This window comes from Lissotriton helveticus, chromosome 5_2 (assembly GCF_964261635.1).
Source record: "Lissotriton helveticus chromosome 5_2, aLisHel1.1, whole genome shotgun sequence".
NCBI lineage: Eukaryota > Metazoa > Chordata > Amphibia > Caudata > Salamandridae > Lissotriton > Lissotriton helveticus.
Window position 1 is genome coordinate 10,294,460 of NC_136066.1, and position 24,141 is coordinate 10,318,600.

Consider the following 24,141-nt stretch of genomic DNA (forward strand, 5'->3'; position numbering starts at 1 on the left):
GACTTGGCTATTATGAGCCAGTCGTCCAGGTATGGAAACACATGGATTTGTCGTCTTCGCAAGTGTGCGGCTACTACCGCCAGACACTTTGTGAACACTCTGGGTGCTGTTGTCACGCCGAATGGGAGGACCTTGAATTGATAGTGCTGACCGTCCACCACAAACCTTAGATATTTCCTCTGCGCAGGGTGTATAGGCATGTGGAAGTAGGCGATCTTGAGATCTAGAGTGGCAAGGAAGTCGCCTTGTTGGAGCAGTGGGAGGACCTGTTGAAGAGTGACCATATGATAATTATCTGATTATACGTAGATATTGAGAGGTCTGAGGTCCAGTGTTGGTCAGAGAGTACCGACCTTTTTTGGAGTGAGAAATTAAAGGCAGTAAACCCCGTGCCTTGTTACTGAAGGGGAACCGGTTCTAATGCGTGCTTTTGAAGAAGTGAGAGAACCTCCTGTTTGAGGAGCGAGAGATGGTCGGTGGACATTGGACGTTGTTAGGGCGGTATGGTTGGGGGGGTTGTGGTAAGTTCCAGGCAGTAACCATACTGGATCATTTGTCTCACCCGCCTGTCTGTAGTGATGGAATTCCAGACAAGTAGGAACTGTGATAGGCTTCCTCCGACCGGAGTGGAATGGCCTGGAGGAAGCGGAGAGAAGTCATTGTTTGGTAGCAGGGGAGGTTCGGTTGTTGTTACCTCGACCTTTCCCCTTGTTATTGCTTCCCCTGTACCCTCCCCCAAAATAACCCTTGTTTGGGGATGTTTCTGTGGGACTCTTGTAGGAGGAGGAGAAGGTAGTGTCTGTGCTGATGTTTTTGGATCCGCCCCTATAAAAGGAGCGATGAAAGGAACCTCGTGGTGTTTGAGATTGTAATGCTCCCATAGATTTTGCAGTGTCTTTTTTCATTTTTTTTCTAGAGCTGTGTCCACAGTACAGCAAGCCCTATTAATGAGCTGACTAAACCCTATATTGACATCTGGGGGGGTTGCCTAGATGGGTATAGGTCTGGATCCGGAGGATCTGAGGAATTGCTGTAATCTTCCTGCGTATCTTGTGGTGTAGTTGTGTCAATTATGTACTGATCACACCTAAGATGCATAAACGTGTTACTGTTTGGGAGTAAAACCATACGCCATGTACATTAATATTTTTATTTACAAATGGAAATGGTAGAACTAGAAATATATACACTGAGAGCAGCAGTCGCAGGTCTGTACAGAAGTAACGGATGCACAACTACTATTTACAGACGGAAAGGCATGTGAATAATTCTTTTTACAGGCAGGAAGTGGTTCTCAGCGCTTGTATACAGGACGTTTCAACTATATTTTACAGACAATAAGAGGTGCTCTCCCATTATGTACAGACCGGAAGTGGTGTGCAACTAATATATACAGATAGGTATTTACAACCAGGAAGTAACACCTAACTAGTTACAACAGGTGTGAGTCGAGACCACAAAGACGTGTGCAATGATTGCCCTTTTATGGCTCTATAAACACAGTTTCATAGTGATAGTAACTCAATCGAAGAAATGTCTACGTGGATCCGGTGGATAAAATGCCCGTGAACGCAGTACAAAGAGCATGAGTGAGTATCCTCTTGCAAGGGGTAAGGAAATAGGAGCCGGTGACGGTAGAGCCCATGCCGCGTGCCCGTGCTCCCTTCCTCTCTTTATCTCAAAGACTTGTTCATAGCTGCCGAGGTTTCAGATTGCTTATGTGTGACATTTTCATAGTTTCAATGTACTTAGGAGTGGCATTCAACGACCAAATGTGTTCCACTTAAAGTGACACTTACAGGCAAAATCAAGCAATAAAGTCCAGGAAACGGATAAATATCGGAAATGACACCCATTTGAGCAACGAGACACTCTAAGAAGATCTTGAAACTGCTGCAAAGCCCAAGAAATGGAGGGGCGTTCTCCTAGTGCCCCTGTAACCTGGTCCACGTTCTTTGCAGCAGGCACATTCACCCTCTGTGCTATTTTATCATGAGTGAAAACTGCCACTAGACAAAACGCAGCTCTCGCGACAGCAGGAACATTATTCAGCAGAGTTCACTTGACATTTTTATTGAGGGAAAAATCCTGGACAGCCAAGGAGATCGGCCCCTCTACCAGGTGGTTTTAAACCCATGATATTAATACAAAGCGCCCTCCGCCTCCTCAGCGCAGCACCAGGTGGGATGAAGTCAGTTCCGGTGACAGGAGCTCATCCCGGGTGCACCCCTGTCTTGAGAGCTTTGCCGCGGGCCTTTTAACCCCTTCCATGCTCATGACGAGCTCAGCTTGTCATGCAGTACACTGGAGCTGTGCTAATGACGAGCTGACCTTGTCATGAAGAATGGGTTTCCAGGATCTTCAGCACCCAGCGGGAATTGCCTTAGCATTGAAGGTGTTAAAGACATTCGGCACCTGCTCTCAGACCGCCGCGACTGGACACAACCCCTGGTTCCGCACCTCCTCCCCACATACACACCACAGGGCAGCAGCAGTGTCCGGCTCAGGGAGGACAGACCCGTCTTGTCCTTCCTCCTATAATTTAATTCCAGCTACGGGTGGCAGCGGCAATCCCGGGGCGCCTGGGCTAACATCCTGCCACATCCTGCGTCGACCGGACCCTCTCTGGCATCATGATAGTGAGGTCCTGCCCACGTGGGATCGACTGGAGAGAAACAACGGTGATGATGCCCATCACAACCTCCATCGTGTCACTCCCTAGAGCAGGTGGACGGGGCCAATTCCGTGTCCAGGCGGAGTTTCTATTATCAGGTAAAAGATGCGTCTTTTCATGCTTAAGAGGAGTAAAGACGAGTTGAAGAAAGAGAAGCACCTGAGAGGGCTGTGTCGTGGCGGGACCAACGTCATCAAAAGTCCTGTATGAAGTTTAAGAATAAGCAAAGGCCGTGCAGAAAACGCGCCAGCTCAGAGAGCCGGGGCCTGCACTCAGCTCTGTCCATGGCCTCTATCCTGTCTGTCACCCAGCATCAGTCGCTGGCAGCCCTCCCGTCTACCTTCTGCGTTCGGGGACCTTGGCTGTATCGGGGCACCTTCCTCGCTACTCATCCTCAACCTTGGCCCGGTGGACCGTTCTAGCCTGTGAGTGACCCTTCATCACTGGCCTTCCTCACCCTCAAATGTGATTATTTGGCTTTGCAAGGGCCTGATGCGACTCTTCTCCATGCTCCCTGTTCCTTCATTGGTCCAGTGGCACCACGGGGGGCCCTTGGCACTTGTTTCATCTTCTCTGGATCTACGCCGGGCCCTTGGTGCAGCAGGTAATCTTTGCTAACATAATCGCGCCCTGCTGGGTGAATGGCACTGGACTGGTTACTTCCTCCACCCTCCTCCTCACCTGGGGACTCTAACACTTTGCTTATTCCATAGATGCTCAGTTTATTACGGCCTCTGCCCCCCTCTTCATCCTCATTCTCTCCATGACCCTAGTAGAGGAGTCTTGCTCCTTGGAGATGCAGTTCCTTTGCGAGACATTTCCCTTCTTCTCCATCCTACTCTCCCACCTAATATTATTCTCAGGTCCATGATGTGCTGTCCTCTCGCAGGTGCTCTGCGTCCGTCTCACCCCGTGCACCCTTATATGGGTTTTATCTCCGTTATGTGCTGTTCTGTTGAAGGTGCTGGCTTGGACACCTCTCGTGTGTTACAGTTCACTGAAGCGAACAGCAGGCTCCAGTTTGTGCGATAGCGCTGTGAGGACCTTGTCGAACTTCTCGTAGCGTTCAGCCTGGCTGCTTTCGGCTCCCCGGCTGCCCCAAAGTAGGCGCATCTGGAACTCAGTGCTAAAAATCTCCATGAGCTCAGCCTTCGGCTGGAAACCTGCAAAATAAAGAACAGAGGAATAAAGTGGCAGCTCAGGAGGAATACAAGCAGGGCCAGAGGAGATGCAAGCATGGAAAAGCAAGCACAGAAGACAACCAGCCCCAAAAGTGACAGACGGACAGACACAGAACTGAGAGGCTGACACACGCCACAGAGTGCAAGCACAGGAGAAAGGAGAACCTTGAAGTAACAAGCATTTGCAATGCAACAGGTCTCGCATTAACTAGTTTGAGCTATTGGCATTGTAAATGACAATGCCTTTTATTTATGTTTTGGTTTTTAAAGCATAAATAAAACGTATTGTTGTTTAAAATGCCAATAGCTTAAATCTGCGTAAATGTGAGACATACTGCATTGCAAATGCTTGTTTAAAGTCTGACATGGTTTCGGTCCTCCTGGACCTGCCTAAGACATCCCTCATATAAATGAACAAGAGTCAACAGAGGGGAGGTGGGGGAATTCCAGCTCTGACCTTTCAGGCAAAGAACGCCAGTAAGAGAACATGAGACAGGGAGAGAAAGATGCAAAAATTGGCATGGGGTTGATGATGGGCGAGATAAAGAGGGTGGGAGAGCAAGATGCACCAAAAAGGGGACTAGGGAGAGAAAAGAACAGGGGTCAACAATAAGGGAAAGAGAAGCTTGAGCAGGGGGAAAGAAAGGAAGAAATTGGTGGGACAGGAAAGAAAGCAGAGAGAAGACTCGAAGAGAAGAATTAAAGACTTGAGGGTGTAACACTACAAAAGAAGGAGCAAGAGACAGTACGCACGGATGCTGGGCAACACTGAAGTGTGCAAGAGAAAACAGTGCAAAAGAGATCATGAAAGAAGAAGGTCTGATAATGGAGAAGAGCACATGAAAGCCTGCACATCCATGACCACAAAAGAAAGGATGAACAAGTGAAAGTAGACGGGAAGGAGGAAATGTGACCGGGAGCAAAAGACAGGGAAGAGAAAAAGCAAGAGAATTTAAGTAGTAAGAGAAGAAAAAAGAAGAGCAAAGACAAAGAAAGAAAGATAATGTGGCCATTTTGAGCATTAGAGTGTAAATGAGTTCCCTCTGAAAGTGGAAATAAGCAATGCCCTATTTTCTATACATGCATGCACTGCGCTGCACCCAACATGTAATAGATAAGAAGAGTTAACAAACAGAAAAGTGCATGGAAATGTCTGTAAAAAGTTGTGTTTCTTGGGCTGCCCACGCTCGTCAGCATGACTCTAGAATCAGTGGCGTCCCTCCCTGGGAACTACAAGAGCACCCCGTAACGCAACACTACCTCTGCCCGTTGGGGTTTGATAAATACATCAGAGGAGTGTGATGCCATTGTGGAGGTCAAGAGAACCCTCCTGAGAGCATGATTACTTCTCAGTCAGGCTGACCTTCAGAAAGGGTCATTCCATTTGAACAGGGCAAGATTCTGTCATTATAAAACTAGTCAAGGAACAGGAAGTTGGCAGCAGGGACAAAGATCAGAGCATCGCGGATCTAAAAATAAATACAAACAATACATCGAATTTCTCTCGTGTACAGATACAGAAAGACATTGAATACTGCGGAAGTGACAGAAATACACAGACTGTCGAAGAAATATCGCCATCACAATTAAGATAGGTCTAGGAAGAGGAATGAGCTCTACCCACACACTGCTCGAATAACTATGTGTCCCTCGAGTACACTACAGAGAACTTTTTTGTTATTTCTCTAAAGGCTAATCAAGTGAAAGAAGTGGTCGACGTGCAATAACATGGCTGTGCCGGGCCGCCGCGCTGCCCGCGACGACCCGGAAGCGGTTGGGAAGCCGGCCAATGCCAGCGCGGCCCCAACCGGAAGTCCCGCCCCATCGCGCCGAGAGACAGAGAGAGCTGCCCGAGGAGCCACGAAGGCTCCGCATTGAGTCCCGGTCCCGAGATGGGGGACCGGGTGAAGAGCGGCCGGGCGCATGGGGAAGGCGGGGCTCTCATGTGGTGAGAGAGCCCCGCAAAGCGCTACCGCCACCCGGGAGAAGGAGCCGCCGCCGTGCACCGCCAGAACAGGTAAGTTGAGTGAGAGGAGGGGTGAGTGGGGGTGGGGTGTACGCGTGTGTGTGTGTCTGTTTGAGTGTGTTTGTGCGTGCGTCTGTCTGTCTGTGTGCGCGTGTGTATGTTTAAGGGGGGGTGCGTGTGTGTATATGAAGTGTGTGGATGCCTTTGTTTGTGCGCATGCGTGAGTGACGACGTGCGCGTTCACGAGGTACAATCTCCAGCAGGAGACGCTCGTGACAGTCAAGTCTGCTGTCCACATTCCCCGGAATCCCTGGAAAGTGGCGACATAAGTAGTCTCCCTAGACAGCAAAAAGCATCGCTTTTTGCTTTCGTCTAGGCGAGACCTAAAAAAGGATAAGTTACTCACCTGTAACCTTTGCTTTGCAACTTATTCTCCCATCTAGATTTCCACGGTAAACATCCTTTACAACGCGGTGTTTACACCGCAGTGCTTTTACAACGATGCCATTACAACGCTAGTCGTTACTACGACTTGCGCTGGATGGCGCTGTTGGGCAAGGAATGTTGTAATTTTATATTCCAACACCTTCCCTACTGTTACGTGGACTGGTGTTGGAATATAAAATTATAATATTCCAAAATCCGCGCCCTCCAACGCAAGTCGTTGTAATGCCCGCGTTGTCAAGTACCGCGATCTTTTAGATCGCTTTGTACTGACATACATCCGATTTCCACGCTTCACAGATTTCTACCTGGGGACAGTCTTCGTGGGTGGCGAGAGAGGCCGAGAGCCTCATTGAGACATAGGTGGTAACAGAAAGAGCCTGCACACCGGCAAGGCTGGAAATACCGGCGAGGGGGCTCCGGAGTCCGCATGAGCCTCCTCCCTCTGCCGGCGTGCTGAAACCTCCGCAAGGGTCCCGAGGGGGCCGAAGAGAAAGGTAAACCCCCGGGGAGGCCCCGAGATCGCCCCTCCCCACGGGAGACTGTTGTTGGGCCCCGTTGGCCCCGTTGTGCCTGCAGGGCTTATGGAACTGAGTAGGAGCCCTGTACTGACCTATTAGTCGAGTTAACCCCTGAATGCTCATTTTAACGCCAGGCCCTGATTAATGCCATACTCCTTGTTGCCTGAGGCCTGGCTTATCTTTGCCATGATGAAATGCTCCTTTTAGCCTGATGCATGGTTTATCCTGGCCTAATGAGATGCTCACCCTTGCTTGATGCCTTGTTCACTGTTGCCTAATGAAATGAGTAATGCTGAGTAATGAAACGTTTAATTGCCTAATGAAATGGTTATTGCAACATGCAGAATTGATGATTGAATTGCTCCCTTTGCTCCCCTGATGAAATGCTTTAATGAGTTATTGCTACTGTGATTATTGATTTGCTCTAAATGATTTACCAGTCGTGATCTTGATCTTAGATAAAGCTATTGTTTTAATCAACCTAACTGGTGTGGTGTCAGTCATTGCGTGCATTTCCTGCCTCAGTGGATGTGTGTGCTGTGTGGTCACTTTACACCTAAGCTTTCGGGTGCCTACCTGCTCGAGCCAAGCTACCCCCCGGGGAACTGGTGACCCCAGTTCCTACAGGCAGTATTTTATGATCCGGGATTTCACAAATGCAGGGTAGTTCACGTAGAGAAACTTGAAGACCATTCAGCAAGCTTTAAACATTGATCTCTGTACGACAGGAAGCCAATGAAGGTCCATCGTTTCCTGGGACATGTTGCAATGTTTGGGCAAAGTGCATATCAGCCGAGCAGGCTAGTTTTGAATTAGCTGGAGCCTGCGCAGGAAGATTTTGGGGAGACCCAGGTAAATAGAATTGGCATAGTCTATTCTAGACATAACAAGAGCTATGATTACCTGGATCAAAACCTCCCTAGTCAGGAATTTGTTTATCTTCTTTATGCGATGTAGCTGGCAAAAGCTAGCTGAAGTCACGGCTCCTACCTGCTGCTTAAACGATAGTTCTGCATCTATTGTAACACCCAAGCTTATTACAGCATTTTTGGGTGCCAGAGGAGAACCCATCTCACTAAACTAGAAAGATGGGGACCAATAATTCATCTTACTTTTTGTGATCATTCTCTCCGTTTTATCGGTATTCAACTTGCTGCCGAGACGAGGGACTGTCATCAATCGTGAATAGCAATAGCATGTCGTCTGCATAGTTAAAAAGTTTGATTTCTTTATTTTTGAGGGCATTAATCAGGGGACGAATATAGATGTTAACAAGCATTGGCATAGCCAATAGGTCTCGCCTTTGGGACCTTATAAGTGTTTAGCCAGAGATATTGACTTTGCCTATGTTTTTAAGCTGTGCTGTACATTAGTTTGTAGAATGCTGAAAAGCTATAATAAAGAACTGTGTAAAGTATTTTTGTTACCTTATATATGACCAAGAAAGCATTACATACAAGTGAATTACTATATTAATCTAATTTTGTTCTTCAAATGCTGGCAACTTGTTTCTGCGTGTGCCAATGCTTGCTTGTTATGGTTTTTTTTGTTATGGGGGGCATAAATAACAGGAGGCTGAAGCTTGGGAAATAGTACCTGTGTAATAGTTAGTGAGATAGTTAGCGAGTTAGTTAGTTTGTTAATGATAGAGTTGGTTAGTTAGTTAGTGAGACAGTGAGAGAGTTAGTGAAACAGTGAGAGAGTTAGTAAGTTAGTGAGTGAGTGAGTGAGTTAGTGAGAGAGAAAGTTAGTCAGTGAGAGAGAGAGAGTTAGCGAGTTAGTGAGAGAGAGAGAGTTATTTAGTGAGAGAGCTAGTTAGAGAGTTAGTTACTGAGAGAGAGAGAGAGAGAGAGAGAGAGAGAGAGAGAGTGTCCGTGAGCGAGAGATAGTTAGAATTAGTGTTTTTAAAGTGAGTTAGATAGTGAGAGAGTTAGTGATAGGGAGTGAGATTGTTAGTTAGTGAGAGAGTAAGTTGGTTAGTGAGAGAGTGAGTTAGTGAGAGAGAGAGTGTGAGAGTTAGTGAGTTAGTTAGAGGAAGGAACATACACCAGACCTCTTGTGACGAACATAACTGTGCAGTATGCTACACAAAAACATTGGGTGTTGCCAGTGTCTACCTCTTTATGCATGTCATCGACTACAGACACGATCAGTGGTTCTGTAGAGTGTGCGGTCGAGATCCTGCTTGTGCTCGGTCCAGGAGGCCGGACTCTTCAATAAATAAACATGAATGGCGGGCTATGTGGGCCTCGAGTAGTTTCGTAAAATAGGGTACAGGCGAAATAGGCTGCAAACGTTTAATTTCCGTGGGATCAGCACCAACCTACTTTATGATTGGTGCGATAATCGCTTTTTTTTAAAGGACATAGGGACCACCCCAAATTAATAGATTGGTTAAGAAATGACAGTATACGGTCAGGAAACCAAGTACATACTGCTTTTAGGATCTTTGGGGGGCAGATATCCGTTGGTGGACCTGACTTTACTTTTGTCAGTAGGCGGGCTAGGTCCTCTTGAGTTAGGGTGGGGAAGCAAGTAAGCGTTTGACTGTTCACCATGTCCGCAGATGGATTATCAAGTGCGGGGGGGGGGGGATACTGTTCTCAATAGCCTCAATCTTGTCTACAAAAAAGGCATTAAGAGAATCGCACAGAACTTGAGTGGGTAAGACTGGCAGCGTAACACGGTCTGGGTTAGAAAGATCTGAAACAATCTTGAATATCTCTTTCGATTTATTAGAGGCATTCGTGATTCTGCCTGTGAAAAAGCGTACTTTTGTTTGCCACAAAAGTTTTTTTGTAATTCCTAAGTTGTTGAATGTACCCTATTTTCAGGTCTGGTGAGTACCTAGGCTGCCATTTCCTTTCTGCTTGCTGGAAATTAGGTTTGGCAATTTTCAGATCGTCCAAGAAACATTTATTGGCTTTGTGGCACCTAGGTGGTCAAGTTCTACGGAATGGAGCATGGACGTTACTGGCGACCTTCAGCCAGCTCATAATGTCATGCTCATTGGCTTCTATATCTGCCTTCGGAGAGGGTGGGGCATTTCTTAGATCCCCACAGAAGGCTGTAAGGCTGCAGCCCGAGCCCAGTTCCTCGAACGAATTGTGGGGTCAGTAGGGGGATTGTTCCACTGAGGCAGAGACACTGCAAAGGACATGACATGATGATCGGACCAGCCACATGGGGCTGGGCTCACATTCCTCACAGGGCATTTGGTTGTCCATATCCGATCCAGGGAGTGTCTCCTTTGATGTGGTTGGACCATTCAGTAATTGTTCCAGATTTGGCTCAGTCGGGACAGCCGTCAAGTCCTTGGCTTGCTGCCCCCCTCCTGCCTCATAAGCCCAATAGTTGAAGTCTCCAACAATAAGAACATTAGCATGATCTATGATCTATATTCAACACATCGACAATTTCTCATTATTGGATGAATATCAAAAACTTCAGGCATTAGATCACAATCGATCCGGTCTGCTTATCCTTCTTGATTTATCTTCGGCTTTTGACACTGTTAATCACGAAAAACTGTTGATCAGACTCCGGGAAAGGATGGGAATATCTGGCAAGGTACTAAGTTGGTTTGAATCCTTCCTACAGAATAGAACCCAAAGATTTCTGATCAACCAAGCTCTGTCACCTTCATGCCCTAACGCAATAGGAGTTCCACAAGGATCTACATTATCTCCTTCATTGTTTAACCTGTATATCGAACCCCTAACAGAGATTCTCCGAAATTCCAAAATATCATACCACATGTACGCGGATGATACACAGATTTACATAAAGATCACATCCCTGGAAGACATCAATGTAATGAACGAGGCCCTTAAAATGACTCTAAATTGGCTAACTAGCAATCATCTAAAACTAAACGCAAATAAAACAGAATTTCTACTTATCTCGCCACAAAAGGACCAATTAGAAGTGAAGGATTGGTCCAAGTTGATCACGGCACTTATTGCACTCCTACCCTAGTCGATTCAGCGAAATCACTAGGGATCACACTGGATGAAAACCTCGACATGAAAGCCCACATCAAATCAATGGCAAAAAGTGCCCGTTTTCATCTGAACTACTTAAGAAAAATGAAACCATATGTATCTGACACGGATCTAAAACAAGCTGTGCAAGCACTGATCATTTCGAGGATTGAATATGGAAGCTCAACATTGGCAGGGCTACCAAAAATATCCACAGCACCATTAAAAGCATGCCTCGATGCAGCGGCTAGACTTATCACAGGATTCAAGAAATTCGACCATTTCACCCCTCACCTGAAAGCCTTAAACTGGCTACCATACGAAGCCAGGATCCAGCTAAAGATGGCGTGTATCACCCACAAAGCTCTTCATCGCAACACTCCTAGTTATCTTGCCGAAAAATTTGAAATATCTGGAGGTTGCCGACCAGCTAGGAGTGCCCAAGATCTGGTATTGAGACCACCCATTTTCAGGAAGAAAAAAACCTACGATAGAGCATTCTCAGGAGCAGCCCCTAGAATCTGGAACTCACTTCCCACGAACATCAGAAAAATTCCGAACTTAGCAATTTTTAAGAAAGAGACCAAGATATTTCTAATGAGTAAGTTCCTTCCTTAATCATCTTATCTAGGCGCTAATTACTCAAATAAGTGATGTCCAAGAGGTTCCAGTTAATGGAGAACAAAGAAGACAAAGGAAAAGACACTTAAACAAGCATATAGAGGAAGAGTGAATACTCCTTATAACTTTTAGATAACCTACCTAAAAGCCAACGGTGTATCGAATATCTTTGTAATCCTTATCAACAAGTATGATATTATCTTTAACTATAACTGTCTTATGTTACCATGATCATGTAATTGTGAAGCGCTCTGATACCCAAGGGTCTTGTTCGCGCTATAGAAAATTGCATAATAAATAAATAAATAAATAAATCTATCATTCGCGACGCCAAGGATTCGGCAAGGGCCTGAGGGAAGTCTGGCATGTGTTTGGGGGGTCTTTATAACAACAGACAAGTGACAGACAAGGATGAAGATTCCCAGTGGATCCACCCCGGGGAGCACTAAAGAGGTCATTTTAGCAAAGCGGCGTTCTTTCTTGATAATAGCCGCCGCCCCCTCCCTGCTTCCTCATGTTCCTATTGGTTTGTAGGATATAGTAATTGTTGGGGAGGGCCACAGGTATGTTTGGAGAGGACTCCTCCGAGAGCCAAGTCTACGTTAATAGCAGGATACCCGGGGACTGGGACTCCGGGAGAGAAAAGACCTCATCCTGGTGCTTCACTAAGGGGCGAGTGTTCAAGTGCCCCACCGGGAGTTCAAGGGGGGTAGGCTGAGGGGTCCTGGGGGTAGTGCCTGGTGCTGGCATTGTCTGTTGGAGGTAAAGTGCCTCCTGACCTCTTGGTCCCTTTGTTGGGATTCCAAGAACCCTAATTCCATTAATGCCTTTGTGATTGAGGGGTGTCACACCTCCCATGATTGTAGCCCAACAGTTTATTCCTGGTATAAGTGATGGCAGGGGCATGGTAACTGGCCCTTGGCCCTGTCCGGACGAGGATGGGCCCAGACGGGCGTGTCTTTGGCGCGCCTACTGGCACACCCACTGCTCCTTCTGTAGGTATGGCAATAGCCCCCTCCACTGCCTACAACCAACCAGGATACGGATTGGGTCTCCCCCAGCCAATCAGCACTCGGCTAGCTCCGATGCGAGTGACACAGTCACAGAGTTAAAAAGCCATCAAATTCAATTTTACACAGTTTTAAAATGATCCATATTCCGAAAATGAGGTAAAAACCGATCAGGGTATAACAAATGACGTCCCTCACACTTGTTTAAATGTGCCTCCAACACAGTATAACATGATCTTTCCCTCAGCCGCGACCTTTTGAGACCCCTGTTCCACCCTGGGTACTCGGTTATCCAACACTGATTTGGCAGTGGACACTCACAGCTTGCATAGACCATATCTTGCCCCAGCTTCCGAAAGACGGTGACACGAGTAGATTAAATAAATAATACATTTTCCCTCGTCATTGTCTATCGGAATCCCCGCTCCACCCGGCCCCACCGCTCTTACCTGCACGGGCCGCGGCTGCTCCTATGGTGATTCTATGTACTTTACAAGGCCAGTTATGCTGCCTTTGTGCACCTCACAGCTTCTCATGGTACCTGTCCTTAGGTTGCTCCTGTGGTGTTTGTGGACTCTCACAATACCTCTGTGCTGAAGTTGCCCATCCACCCATCTTCCTACCTGTGTCTAGCGCTTTGGCGTGTGCCTATAGGACCTGAAAGGCTGGATGTGGGCTTGTGTGATCCCTGTGCTCTGTTGCAATCTGCTGCAAGGTTGCTGTGCAGTGTTCTATGCCATGGTGGTTCTGTGTGCAGCTGAGTGGATGGCTTGTGCTGCCAGTGAGGCCTATAGGAAGGTTCCATCTTGGGGACTTGCACAGGGGGGGCGTTACCACATACCTTGCAGCTTGATCTCGGCGTTGGTGCGGTAGAGTCCACCATGGTGCGCCACCATGCGCGCGGCCTCCAGATGTGCCATCACCACCTCCACGCCGCCGTCGATGCTCTCCCAGGGCTCAGCCCCATCCGACAAGACGGAATCTCGTTCCAGGAGCAGGATGAGTGGCACAATGTGTGGGAACGTGGTGGTGGTCAGCGGGGAACCTTCTGTAAGCAATCAGAAGCAGAGAAGGTCAGTGTCCTGTCCAGACAGTATTGAGAGAGACAACCACGCTTGCTTGGACCTGCATTCTTCCTGCTGCTATTGGCTGAGGACTCTGATGTCAGCATAGATTCTGGGAGCCGAAAAGCACTCTGGGAGAAAGTGAACTTTCAGGAGAGGAGTCTAGGAGATAGGTGCCAGGACCCCAAGAGTGGGGGATGTCTGTAGTGGAGAACAGCCATTACAACGCGGGGATTACCCCGCACTACCATTACAACGCAGGGATTACAACGAAAGTAGTTACAACGACTTTCGCTGGAGAGCGCTGTTGGATAGGGAATAGTTTAATTTTCTATCCAACACCTTCCCTACTGTCAACGTGGGCTGGAGTTGGAATAGAAAATTAAACTATTCCACTATCCAGTGCCCTCCAGCGAATGTCGTTGTAACGACTTTCGTTGTAATCCCCGCGTTGTAATGGCATGCGGGGTAAAAGCCTGCGTTGTAATGACATACAACCTCTGTAGTGTGACTGAGGTACCCCAAACTTTGGATCAGGTACCCCCTGTGGTGTGGGTCTTTGCTGTCTCCTGCTCCTCTTAATCTGGGCTTTCACCAAAGTGCTTGAAAGAGGAAGTGCTGTGGGACATTGTACTGTGTTGGCAATTAACTAGGACTTGTCCACGTGACTTGCAATTTCTTTATTGTTTTTCTGTCAAAAATAAAGCAGTTCGATGTCGACTGAATGTGATACTTGCTTTATAAAACTTTAAATAAATACAAAAATAGAAAGTATGCAGCAGTGACGTCTGTAAGGGGAATTGCAGTAAAGAAGGATTACATTACTCCTGCCATCTAGTGTTGGGTCCGGATGTTTGCAAGTTGTTTTTCTTCAAAGTAGTCTTTCTTAGTCATGAGTTAAGGTGACTCATTCTTTCGGTGATAGTGCGCATGGGCATCGACTCCATTGTTTCCCGCAAGAGGGAGAGAATGGAGTAAGTAAGTGTAGAATGGAGATGTCCATGCGTATGAATGTATAATTAAGAACAGCAACATAGTTGCTCGTGGAGGCGGATGGGACATGTGAATCTATGCTCTACATGCCAAGAACAGATGCTTACAGGGTAAGTAACATTATCCATAATGTGTGCTGTAGGTACACATGCTTTGCATTGACTACAAAGCAGTACTCTCCAAAAGCGGTGGCCAACCAGTGGGGGTTGCAGTTGTTTGAAACAGTGCCTTTAGCACAGCTTGGCCTACATTAGCCTGTTGACGAGCTAACACATCTACACAATAGTGTTTGGTAAATGTGTGTGATGTAAACCAGGCAGCTGCCTTACATACGTCAGCCATAGGAATGTTCCCAAAGAAGGCCATACTAGCACCTATTTTTCTAGTGGAATGTGCCGCAGGGGGTATGGATAAAGTTCTTTGAGCTTCAGCATAGCATGTTTGAATGCATTTAACAATCCATCTTGAGATGCCTCAGTTAGAGACGGGATTTCCTTTGTGAGGTGGAGCAAATGCAACAAATAGTTGCTTTGTTTTGCGAAAATATTTTGTCCTTTCTATGTAGTACAATTAGGCCCTTCGAACATCAAGCGTGTGAAGAGCTTGTTCTGCTATTGAATCAGGTTGAGGAAAAAACACAGGTAACTCAACTGATTGGTTGATATGAAAAGCAGAAACTACCTTGGGAATTAATTTTGGATTGATGCAAAGAACCACCCTATCTTTATGAAGCTGACGTTCCGTTTTCCCATGCTGACCCCCCACTCTGTGTGGAAAGTGTCATTGCGATGGTTACAAGGGAGTTGGATGTCTGAACGCTCTGCTGGCAGTGTAGACACAATCGCAATAGACCACACACCGCTAGCCCCTCCTCCGGATCGCCCCCAGAGACTCTGGTACATGGAGTTCTTGAGTGGTTCACCCCAGTGGGTGCAAGTAAGTACTTGTTGAACTGATAATCTCTAGACCCGATACATGTCCCGGGTTTTTGGATATCGCCCGAGACATGGCTCAGGCCTCGGGATAACTTCCCTCATCAGTAGAGAAAATAGTTAGGGGTGGAAGAGAAGGCCGCCAAGCAACCGTCAAAGGCCTCGATGCCAGAACCGGCACGCAGGTGCGTCGTCCAGGAGCCCGTCGGCTCAAAGCTCAAGGGAGCCAATTGAGTAGACACAATCGCAATGGACCGCACACCGCTAGCCCCTCCTCCGGATCGCCCCCAGGGACTCTGGTACATGGATGGGTGCGAAGAACCACCCTATCTTTATGGAGCTGACATTCAGTTTTCCCATGCTGACCCCCCACTCTGTGTGGAAAGCGTCATTGCGATGGATACAAGGGAGTTGGATGTCTGAACGCTCTGCTGGCAGTGTAGACACAATCGCAATAGACCACACACCGCTAGCCCCTCCTCCGGATCGCCCCTAGGGACTCTGGTACATGGAGTTCCTGAGCGGTTCACCCCAGTGGGTGCAAGTAAGTACTTGTTGAACTGATAATCTCTAGACCCGATACATGTCCCGGGTTTTTGGATATCGCCCGAGACATGGCTCGGGCCTCGGGATAACTTCCCTCATCATTAGAGAAAATAGTTAGGGGTGGAAGAGAAGGCTGCCAAGCAACCGTCAAAGGCCTCGATGCCCGAACCGGCATGCAGGTGCGTCGTCCAGGAGCCCGTCGGCTCAAAGCTCAAGGGAGCCGATATCTCTGCTGGCAGTGATATCGCCTAAGCGGCACCACTGTTCTATTTGTGTATTTTCCCTGTGACAACCACTGGACCCTTCCAGCTCCCGGTTCCTGTGGCCATAGATGTTGGGGGTCCCTCCTGGAGTGGTCTTGTGTGTAGCCTGGCTGGGCAATTGGTGGAATGCGAGACACGATCATCCCTTCCGTCCTGACTCCTAGGGCCCGATTCACAGAACTAACTTAAGACAAAATCCTAAAGTTACTACTTTTGGTATTCACAGAAGTTAGGATTTTGTCTTAAGTTTGTCTTAAGACAGACTTAAGACAGACTTAAGTTAGGATTTTGTCTTAAGTTTTTCTTAAGTTTGTCTTAAGACAAACTTAAGACAAAATCCTAACTTCTGTGAATACCAAAAGTAGTAAGTTTAGGATTTTGTCTTAAGTTAGTTCTGTGAATCAGGCCCTTAGTTTGCCCCCTCTGGTAAAGGTGAGTTTGCTCTGTTATTGCAAGATCATTTTTGCAACCGGGTAAACTTTGGGCTGCCTTGAACTTTGTCTCACCAGCAGAAAAGTATTTTCTCGTTATGGAGATGGGGATGGTGTTTCTATGTTTAAGGCGAACCCCAGCCTGTGGAGCGTGTATGCTTTCTTGGCACTGTCTAAAGAATCCGGCTTTTATTAGCCAATCGCCTCGGTAAGAGGACGTCTGAACGTCCTGTCTCCTCAAGTGTGCGGCTGCTACCGCTAGACACTTGGTGAAAACCCTTGGTGCAGATTTCATCCCAAAGGGAGAACTTTGAATTAATAAAGTGCCTCGTCTACACTGAGCCTCAGGAGCTTCCTATGTCCTGCATTCGTGGACGCATGCAAGCAGGCGACTTTGCGGTCTATGGTGGCCATACAGCCCCCTTTTTGCAGCCATGAGACGGCCGCCAGAAGTGTGGTCATTTTGAATATTTAAGCCTTTATGAATTTGTTTATGTTCCTTTGGCCAGAGCGTCTTGTCTGGTTTGGGCACCAGGAAGAAGGGTTGCGTACACTCCTTGGTGCGTTATGTTATGTTATTTTTATTTGTACCGTGCACAGCTGCCCCAGCAAAGGGCTGTTCTTACCTTGACGCCCTCTCTCTTGCCTGCGTGCCGTAAACACAGCTGCTCTTCCTTGCTGCACATTTTTATCGGTGACCGAATATTTTGTGGCTTTTGTCTTAGTTCTGCGCAGTGTCCGTGTTGTATCCCATTTAATGTCTGTTTGTCAGAGCTCTTTTGTGTATAGGGGGGCATGTTTTGGGTTGTCACTTATTTGAAAGTCCAGCCCTCACAGGGGTGGGGGGTGCTGGGAGGGTTACTTCTTCCACTGGCCGTCCCTTGGAAAGGCTGTTGCCTTGTTGAGTCTAGATTTTGCCGTAGCGCCAGTGCGCTTCGTGAGCTAGGCTGCAGCATGAAGGCGACATGTGGGGTAACCGGTTGAGGTTCACCCTCTTCCCTGGATGTTTTGTCTTGGGGCAACACTCCCGCCCTCAACCCTCCCCCGAAGGGTCCTTTCAACTGCACAGTGCTCGCTGCCTGAGCCATGTTCGCCTTTTTTCATTCTTTGTAATGAATCATCCACGGAGCTCCAAAGAGGCTTTCACCATTACTTCACCAGTGGAGAAGTGTGGCTCAATGGTTAGAGCGGCAGACCCTGATGCAGAGGTCTGGCCAGGGACCAGGGTTCAATTCCCGCCTCGGCGGGTCTTGGGCTTAATGTCCTCGGACCCGATAATTCTCTCGCCTCGGTGCCTATTCTAATCATGGGTCCCACTCTGCGACTCTGGGCAATAGCTTGCTTAATCTCCACACCGGCCCCAGCAGCGCTGGGATGCCTGGCTTCACCTTGGGGGTGCCCAGGAGTGGACACTTCACAGGGAAAAGCCAGAAAGGGTTCCACAGCGGTATGCGTACAGTGCCTAGAGGCCTCAGGGTATAAGTGTGCTATACAAGTACAAAGTTTAACTTTATGATTCGCAAACGCCTGTACTTGCGGCTTGAACCCTCAGCCAGAGGCGTCTACTCAGGGTGGGTCACAGGCAGACTTGTCTGCTTGCTGTGCCCAATGCTTCTAACGCAGACTTCAAACACACACTGGCAATGGTTTGCCTTCTTGGATATTATGAAGTGTCCTTTTCCGGTGTTTCTTTAGGAGGTGTTGTACGGGTTTCTCTATCGGCTCCTGGTTTCGGTGGCCATGTCTGCTGAGCAGTGCATTTGAACTGACAATGCACCATTATTTGGTGACTGATCTCTCAGCCTCTCTATCTACCTCCCTAGTGCTCTTTTTACCTTGTGGATGTCTCATCGGCACACTGGCCTTTTTATGTGCTGTAGCAACATTGATAGAGTACGGAAAAACAATCGGTGTGTTTGTGGAGAAGTGTGGCTCAATGGTTAGAGTGGCAGACCCTGATGCAGAGGTCTGGCCCGGGACAAGGGTTCAATTCCCCGCCTCGGCGGGTCTTGGGCTCAAAAATTCTACGGACCTGATAATTCTCACCTCAGTGCCTATTCCAATCATGGAGTCCCACTCTGCAACTCTGGGCAATAGCTTGCTTAATCTCCACAACGGCCCCCACAACGCTAAGGATGCCTGGCCTCCACCTTGGGGGTGCTGAGGAGTGGACACCTCACAGGGAAAGCCAGGATGGGTTCCACAGCGGTATTCGTACAAGCGCCTTGAGACCCTTGCGGGTGAGTAGTGCGCTATACAAGTATCAATTTACATTACATTACATTTACATTACAATTTACATTTGTGTGAAGTAAGGAGGTCCCTGCATTGTCACAACAGCGTACGGACAAATGAACGAGGCCTTCATTGGTAAGAGCTGACATCTTGGTCCTGTGTATGGTTACAGGGTCATCATTAGGGGTGGGCGGAATTTGCGTAATCGCGTTACGCAAATCTCCGCGAAACGGTAAAAAATCTCTGCGAACACGCAGAAATTCCGTGAACAAGGGGAATTGCTTGTTCACGATGCTTTTTTACTGTTCGCAATCGCTGTTTCCGTGCTCGGGGGGAAATATCTCGCAAGCACGCATTTTGTGAACGCGAACAAGCAAAAAAGTTTGCGAAGTCGCACAACGCAGAATTAAGGCTGATTTTGCGTTCTCCACGGAACGCGAAATTACCCAAATTCTGCAAATTCTGCAAGCGAAACGGAATTTCAGGCTTAGTCATCATCAGACAGTGTACAGCGTCGGTGTGTCCACGTCAGCTCCACACAGCTGGCCTCTTTGGTTTCAGAAGTGTCAGGGTTACGGCTGCTGCTTGAACGAGTCTCAGGCTCAAGCTCGTGAGTGGATCAGTCTGATCCAAGTAGAAATGCAAGACACACCAGAGCGAAATGTTTATTTCCGACAACGCAGTCCATGCACTGATGTCAACGGGGTGGCTGCGTCATGTTCTACTAATCTCTGGGGCAGGTGGCACTATCCCTCGTTTCTCCTGACCCTAAATCTGCCTCATCCACTCTCTGGTTTTACCAGTTGCATTCACACAGATTCCATAATTCCATAAACCTTTACTGATATGTTTCTAGAGACGATGGACTCGATGTACTGAAGGAAGCGGCAAAGATTACCGATGCCGGGGTGGTCAGTCCACCGACACTTGGTGTTGTACGGTGTATTTGCCCACATTCTCCAAGTCGCTGTGTCTGGGGGAAGAAGGGCTCGACGGAGCCTCAATTGCGAATCTCGTCTGTGTGCCACAGCACCGCAGAGATTCCTCTCTAGTTGTGTATGATTGTTCTCCGTTTATCACAGAACCAGGAGGACTGTTCTCCATTCTTACATGTCAATGATTGCGAGGACTATGTCATAGAAAAGCCCAGGGAACCCTTCAACCTCGAAGCCGTGAGCCGTTACAGAACACGTCCGAACCCAACGGCGGAAAAAAACAATCTACGGGTGGAGTTGGTGCCCCGGTGCATTGTGACTCTTAGGAGGATTCACACATCTTGGGCCTCAAAGTTTCTTCGCACTTCAAAAAGACAAACAAAACTTATAATGTCTGAGCCCAACAGTAGACGCAAAGCATGTGTATCTAACGCCACACGTGCTACAAACATAAGTTTTATTCCTACTGTTGGTACCATATTCAAATGCCAACCATTGCGACCATGGAGCCTGAATGCTAGGTTTGACAGGAGCCAAATGTCAAGCGACTGTAACGTAAAGAGGAGGTTGACAGCAAGGGCAGAAGGAGGAGGAATTAAGGGATGGCTGATGTAAAATGCCTTAAGCAAGAATAGGACTGGGTTTGTTTTGTACAAATGAGCGCATTTTTGTTTGGTGATATCACAAATTACAGTGGAGTTTGTAAAACATGCTTTATATGTGATTAACAATAGCATTTCTCCTTGTGGCTGAGGTCCTTGCAGCAGGCTTGTGTAAACAAAATTGGATATGAACTGGCAGACTGCAAACCACCCATCAACTCCCCCAATTTTAAGGTTCTCAAAGTGTGTTAGCTGGAGGATCCTTTCACCCCCTCTTCTGGCTAAAGTACCTTTTCCCTCGTTCAGGCTCTTCAGGAAAGGCTTGAGTTTCTTCTCGTACAAGATGGCGCCTTCGGTATGCCGCTGCCGCAGGGTCATCCACGTCTGCTCCAGCCTGGATATCTGGAAGGACGGACATTATAGAGGTCAGATCTCAGGTGTAAGCGCAAACATCAAATCACAAATCAGAGAACAGAGATCAGATCTCAGGTTTCAGCAAAGAGAACAGATCTGGGGTCTCAGCACACAGGTGAGATCTCAGGTTTAAGCACAGAGATCAGATCTCACATTTCAGCAAATATCAGATCTCTGGTCTGGGCACCAAGATCAAATCTCAGATTCTATCAGCAAGAACAGTGGCGGTCGGGGGGGGGGGGGTCAGGGATCAGGAGTTGGATTGGGGGTTGAGAAGCATGTCAGTGTAGGATTGAGAACCTGGTTTGGGGGTGCAAGGAAGAGGATCTTTCGGGTGTGGGGGCAGGGCTAGGAAGCATGCAGCAGGAAGCTGAGCGGAGGCGCTGTCCTGGAGTGAGGGATCCAGGCAGCGAAGACAGCGCTGAGCCGCAGAAGTCAATATTGAAGGAATCTGCGAATGGATAAAAGGCTGAGGACGCTGACCTGGGGGAGCAGGGATGGTTATTGAGCTGGGGAGGGGATCAGAGCTGATAACCAGCCAGAGGCAGAGACCTAAAGCGTCACTCAGGAGTTGCACAGTTGGGAGCTGGTCTGGAGGGGCTGAGCTGAGGAGCTGGCCAGGTGGGACATGGCTGCGGTGTGTGGGCTTGGGGGGTCAGGGATGAACACCGAGCTGGGGGGGCGCGGGCAGGCTTGAGGAGCATACCATTGGGTGCATATGTGAGGGGCTCACCTGGTGGTGCAGAAGACCCCTGCTGGGGCATAAAATGTCTTTGTAGTGCAGTTGAGTTGTTGCGCTTGGGGTGCGGTGGAGTGGGACTGTCTGGACGAGGCAGCAGAAGCCACTATCCTGGGGTGCACGTGCAGGGTACTTACACTTTTTGAAGGAAAAGTGGGAAGTGCTGGCCTGGTTGTGCAGGGGAGGGATAGCTGGTATGGGGCTCTTAGGGTGCCCAGGAATGGTTATTAGGGTGCACGGAAAAGGGAAGCTGATTGTTGCGGGGTGCAGGAGAGAAGTCGAGGGGAGCTGGGAGTGGAATCACGGCATAGAGGAAACAAAGGACACCGGAGGTGGCACTCAACGTCGGTGGAGAGCAGTGACGAAGCTGGTTGGGTTCCATGGACAGCAGTGATCAGGGGTGGCGCTGGGTGCCGGGCACGGCAATTGTGGCAGATTCAGGGTGCCCGGGAAGGCAGTAGCTTGAATTCATGGTGCAGTTAATTGGTCGTGTTTTCTGGTTCAGGGGGTAGGACTTAGCAGTGACGGATCTGGTTCTGGGGTGGATGGCATGAGCAGCTGGTAAAGGGGTGCACTGGACAATCATGGGGCGTGTCATGTGGAAACCCCTTAATGTGGCAGTGGCAGCGGACATGGGGTGCAGTGCACAGATATGAAGCAGGCGCAGTATCATGGGGGTGTCATGTAGTGACCCCTTCAGGTGGCAGCAGACATGGGGGGCTGTGTGTGGACATGGTGCAGGCCCAGTATCAGGGAAGAAGTCATGAGGGGACCCCTTAAGGTGGCAATAGCAGCAGATATAGGGTGCAGTGGGTGCAGGTGGGAGATTCATATGGTGACCCACAAAGGTGGCACTGGCAGCAGATGTGTTGTGGTGGGCAGAGGTTGGGCATGTCTAGTGTTGTGGGGGTGATGCTGTGACCCCTGAGGTAGTAGGGCTGGTGACGCTGGGTCCAGGTTCATGGGGGGGTCTTGCTGGGACCTCTTGAGGTGCCAGGGCTGGTAGGTGGTCCCAGAGGTGAGAACAGCGCAGCGCCCCCTACCTGCGCCATCTCCAGCGCCGTCATCACCGCAGCGAAGCTAAACATGTTCCCCATGGTGCTCTTCAGCTCCGCCGCCAGCTGGATGGTCTTGTGAAGCATGGCGGCCCGCTCCTCCGTGCTGCCGGTGCACCCCAAGATGTCCACGGCTATCATGATGGACATGGTGTGGAACCTGTGGGAAAGAGGGAAAGACGTCTGTGAGTAAAGTGTTGATAGAGAGAGGGGAGAAGGGGGGAGTGCTTCAGGTGTGACGCTGAGGGGTGGAGCCCCTACTATCCATATTGTGACCTTTCAACTCTCACTGGGGTGTAGCAGGACTCCCCACCCTGAGATGTGGCAGTACTGTCCTCCTAATATGTAACAGGGGTAGTAGTGGCCTTAATATAGGACCCCCAGATCAGACACGCACGAGCCGGTGAGAGTGGCCTTCACCTCCGCAGTGCGCTCTATCACCAAAGCGGCAAACAGGGAGAAACTTCAGCCAAACCTAAGCAGAAGAGAGGCCGATTCCCCTGGCCAGTCCTGTGGGGCCCCACGGTGCGCTGGGGGGAGATTAGAGCCCACATAAAAATTGCCTGGCCTATTGCCTGACTCCAAGATGGCGCCCATGGTCCTCACAATCAGTACACGGTGATCCCAGCACGAAGGGAGCCGCCTGAAGTCATGCACTAGACCTATCTGTGGTAACCTTCTGCCGACGCGCTCCAGGGATCCAAGTGGCCCATTGGGAGCCGGAGGGGGTGATAGAACCTGGTGTTCTTGTAAAACTCCCACAACGATACAGCAATCCCTCCTCTAACCACGAGGCCCTTGAGACGTGATGCACCGGTGGGGGGGCAGGGGGGGGGCCCGAGTCACTGGAAGACTGTGCCCTGGAGTGGCCGTACGTAACCCCCGGCCTCCCTAACCAATGTCTCCTGGCCTCCACATCTTCCCCCCGGGACCCTTTTCGAACAATTTCAGACAAGAATTGGGGCTGCAGACCTAGCAATATGGCCGATGCCCGGTGGAGCTACCTAGGTAGCTCTAGAGGAGATTGCTGTGGATCACCCCCTCGGCCGTCACCTACGCAGCCGGACATTGGACAGACTTTCCTTCGTCTCTCCGCCATGTCTCCTTCCTTCCCCCGCCTTCCGACGAATCAGCCGCCTTGTTTGACTTTCACTTTGTCTTTTTGGTTCTCCTGAACTACTTTCCCCCTTGCCTGTTGTTCCTGTTCCGATCTTGATTCCAACCCCATTTTACTCTTCCTTCTATTCCCCATAGGATGTGTGTATATGTTAAGCTTTGCTCTAGTAACTCATGTTACTGTGTAACACTGTTTTGTTTTTTTCTCTATGTTATACTAGGCTCCTGTAACTGACGTCATTTTGTAACTCGCTAATCCTCATGTAAAGCGCTCTGATACCTCCGGGTCTAGCCAGTGCTAAATAAAACTCTGCAAATAAATAAATAAATACTTCTTACCCCATGGTGGGGTGCCGAAGCACGTCATCAGTAGTAAGTGAAATGAGACATTCCAACCCTTAGCAGTAAAACCTGCC

The 24,141-nt window shown here is 48.7% G+C and overlaps 1 protein-coding gene across 2 annotated transcripts in view; it reads right to left on the bottom strand.

The window, feature by feature from the left end:
• Positions 1 to 1,136: 1,136 nt before the first annotated feature.
• Positions 1,137 to 24,141, bottom strand: part of SH2D3C (SH2 domain containing 3C) — a 376,681-nt gene continuing 353,676 nt past the window's right edge. For both annotated transcript variants that reach the window (XM_078646656.1, XM_078646657.1), the window contains exons 8-12: positions 22,598 to 22,769; positions 20,692 to 20,803; positions 13,242 to 13,448; positions 2,407 to 3,837; positions 1,137 to 2,264 (exon numbers count right to left, since the gene is read on the bottom strand). In XM_078646656.1, the coding sequence (XP_078502782.1) occupies positions 3,662 to 3,837; positions 13,242 to 13,448; positions 20,692 to 20,803; positions 22,598 to 22,769 (667 nt within the window). In that variant the 3' untranslated portion in view covers positions 1,137 to 2,264; positions 2,407 to 3,661. The remainder of the gene's footprint in view (positions 2,265 to 2,406; positions 3,838 to 13,241; positions 13,449 to 20,691; positions 20,804 to 22,597; positions 22,770 to 24,141) is intronic.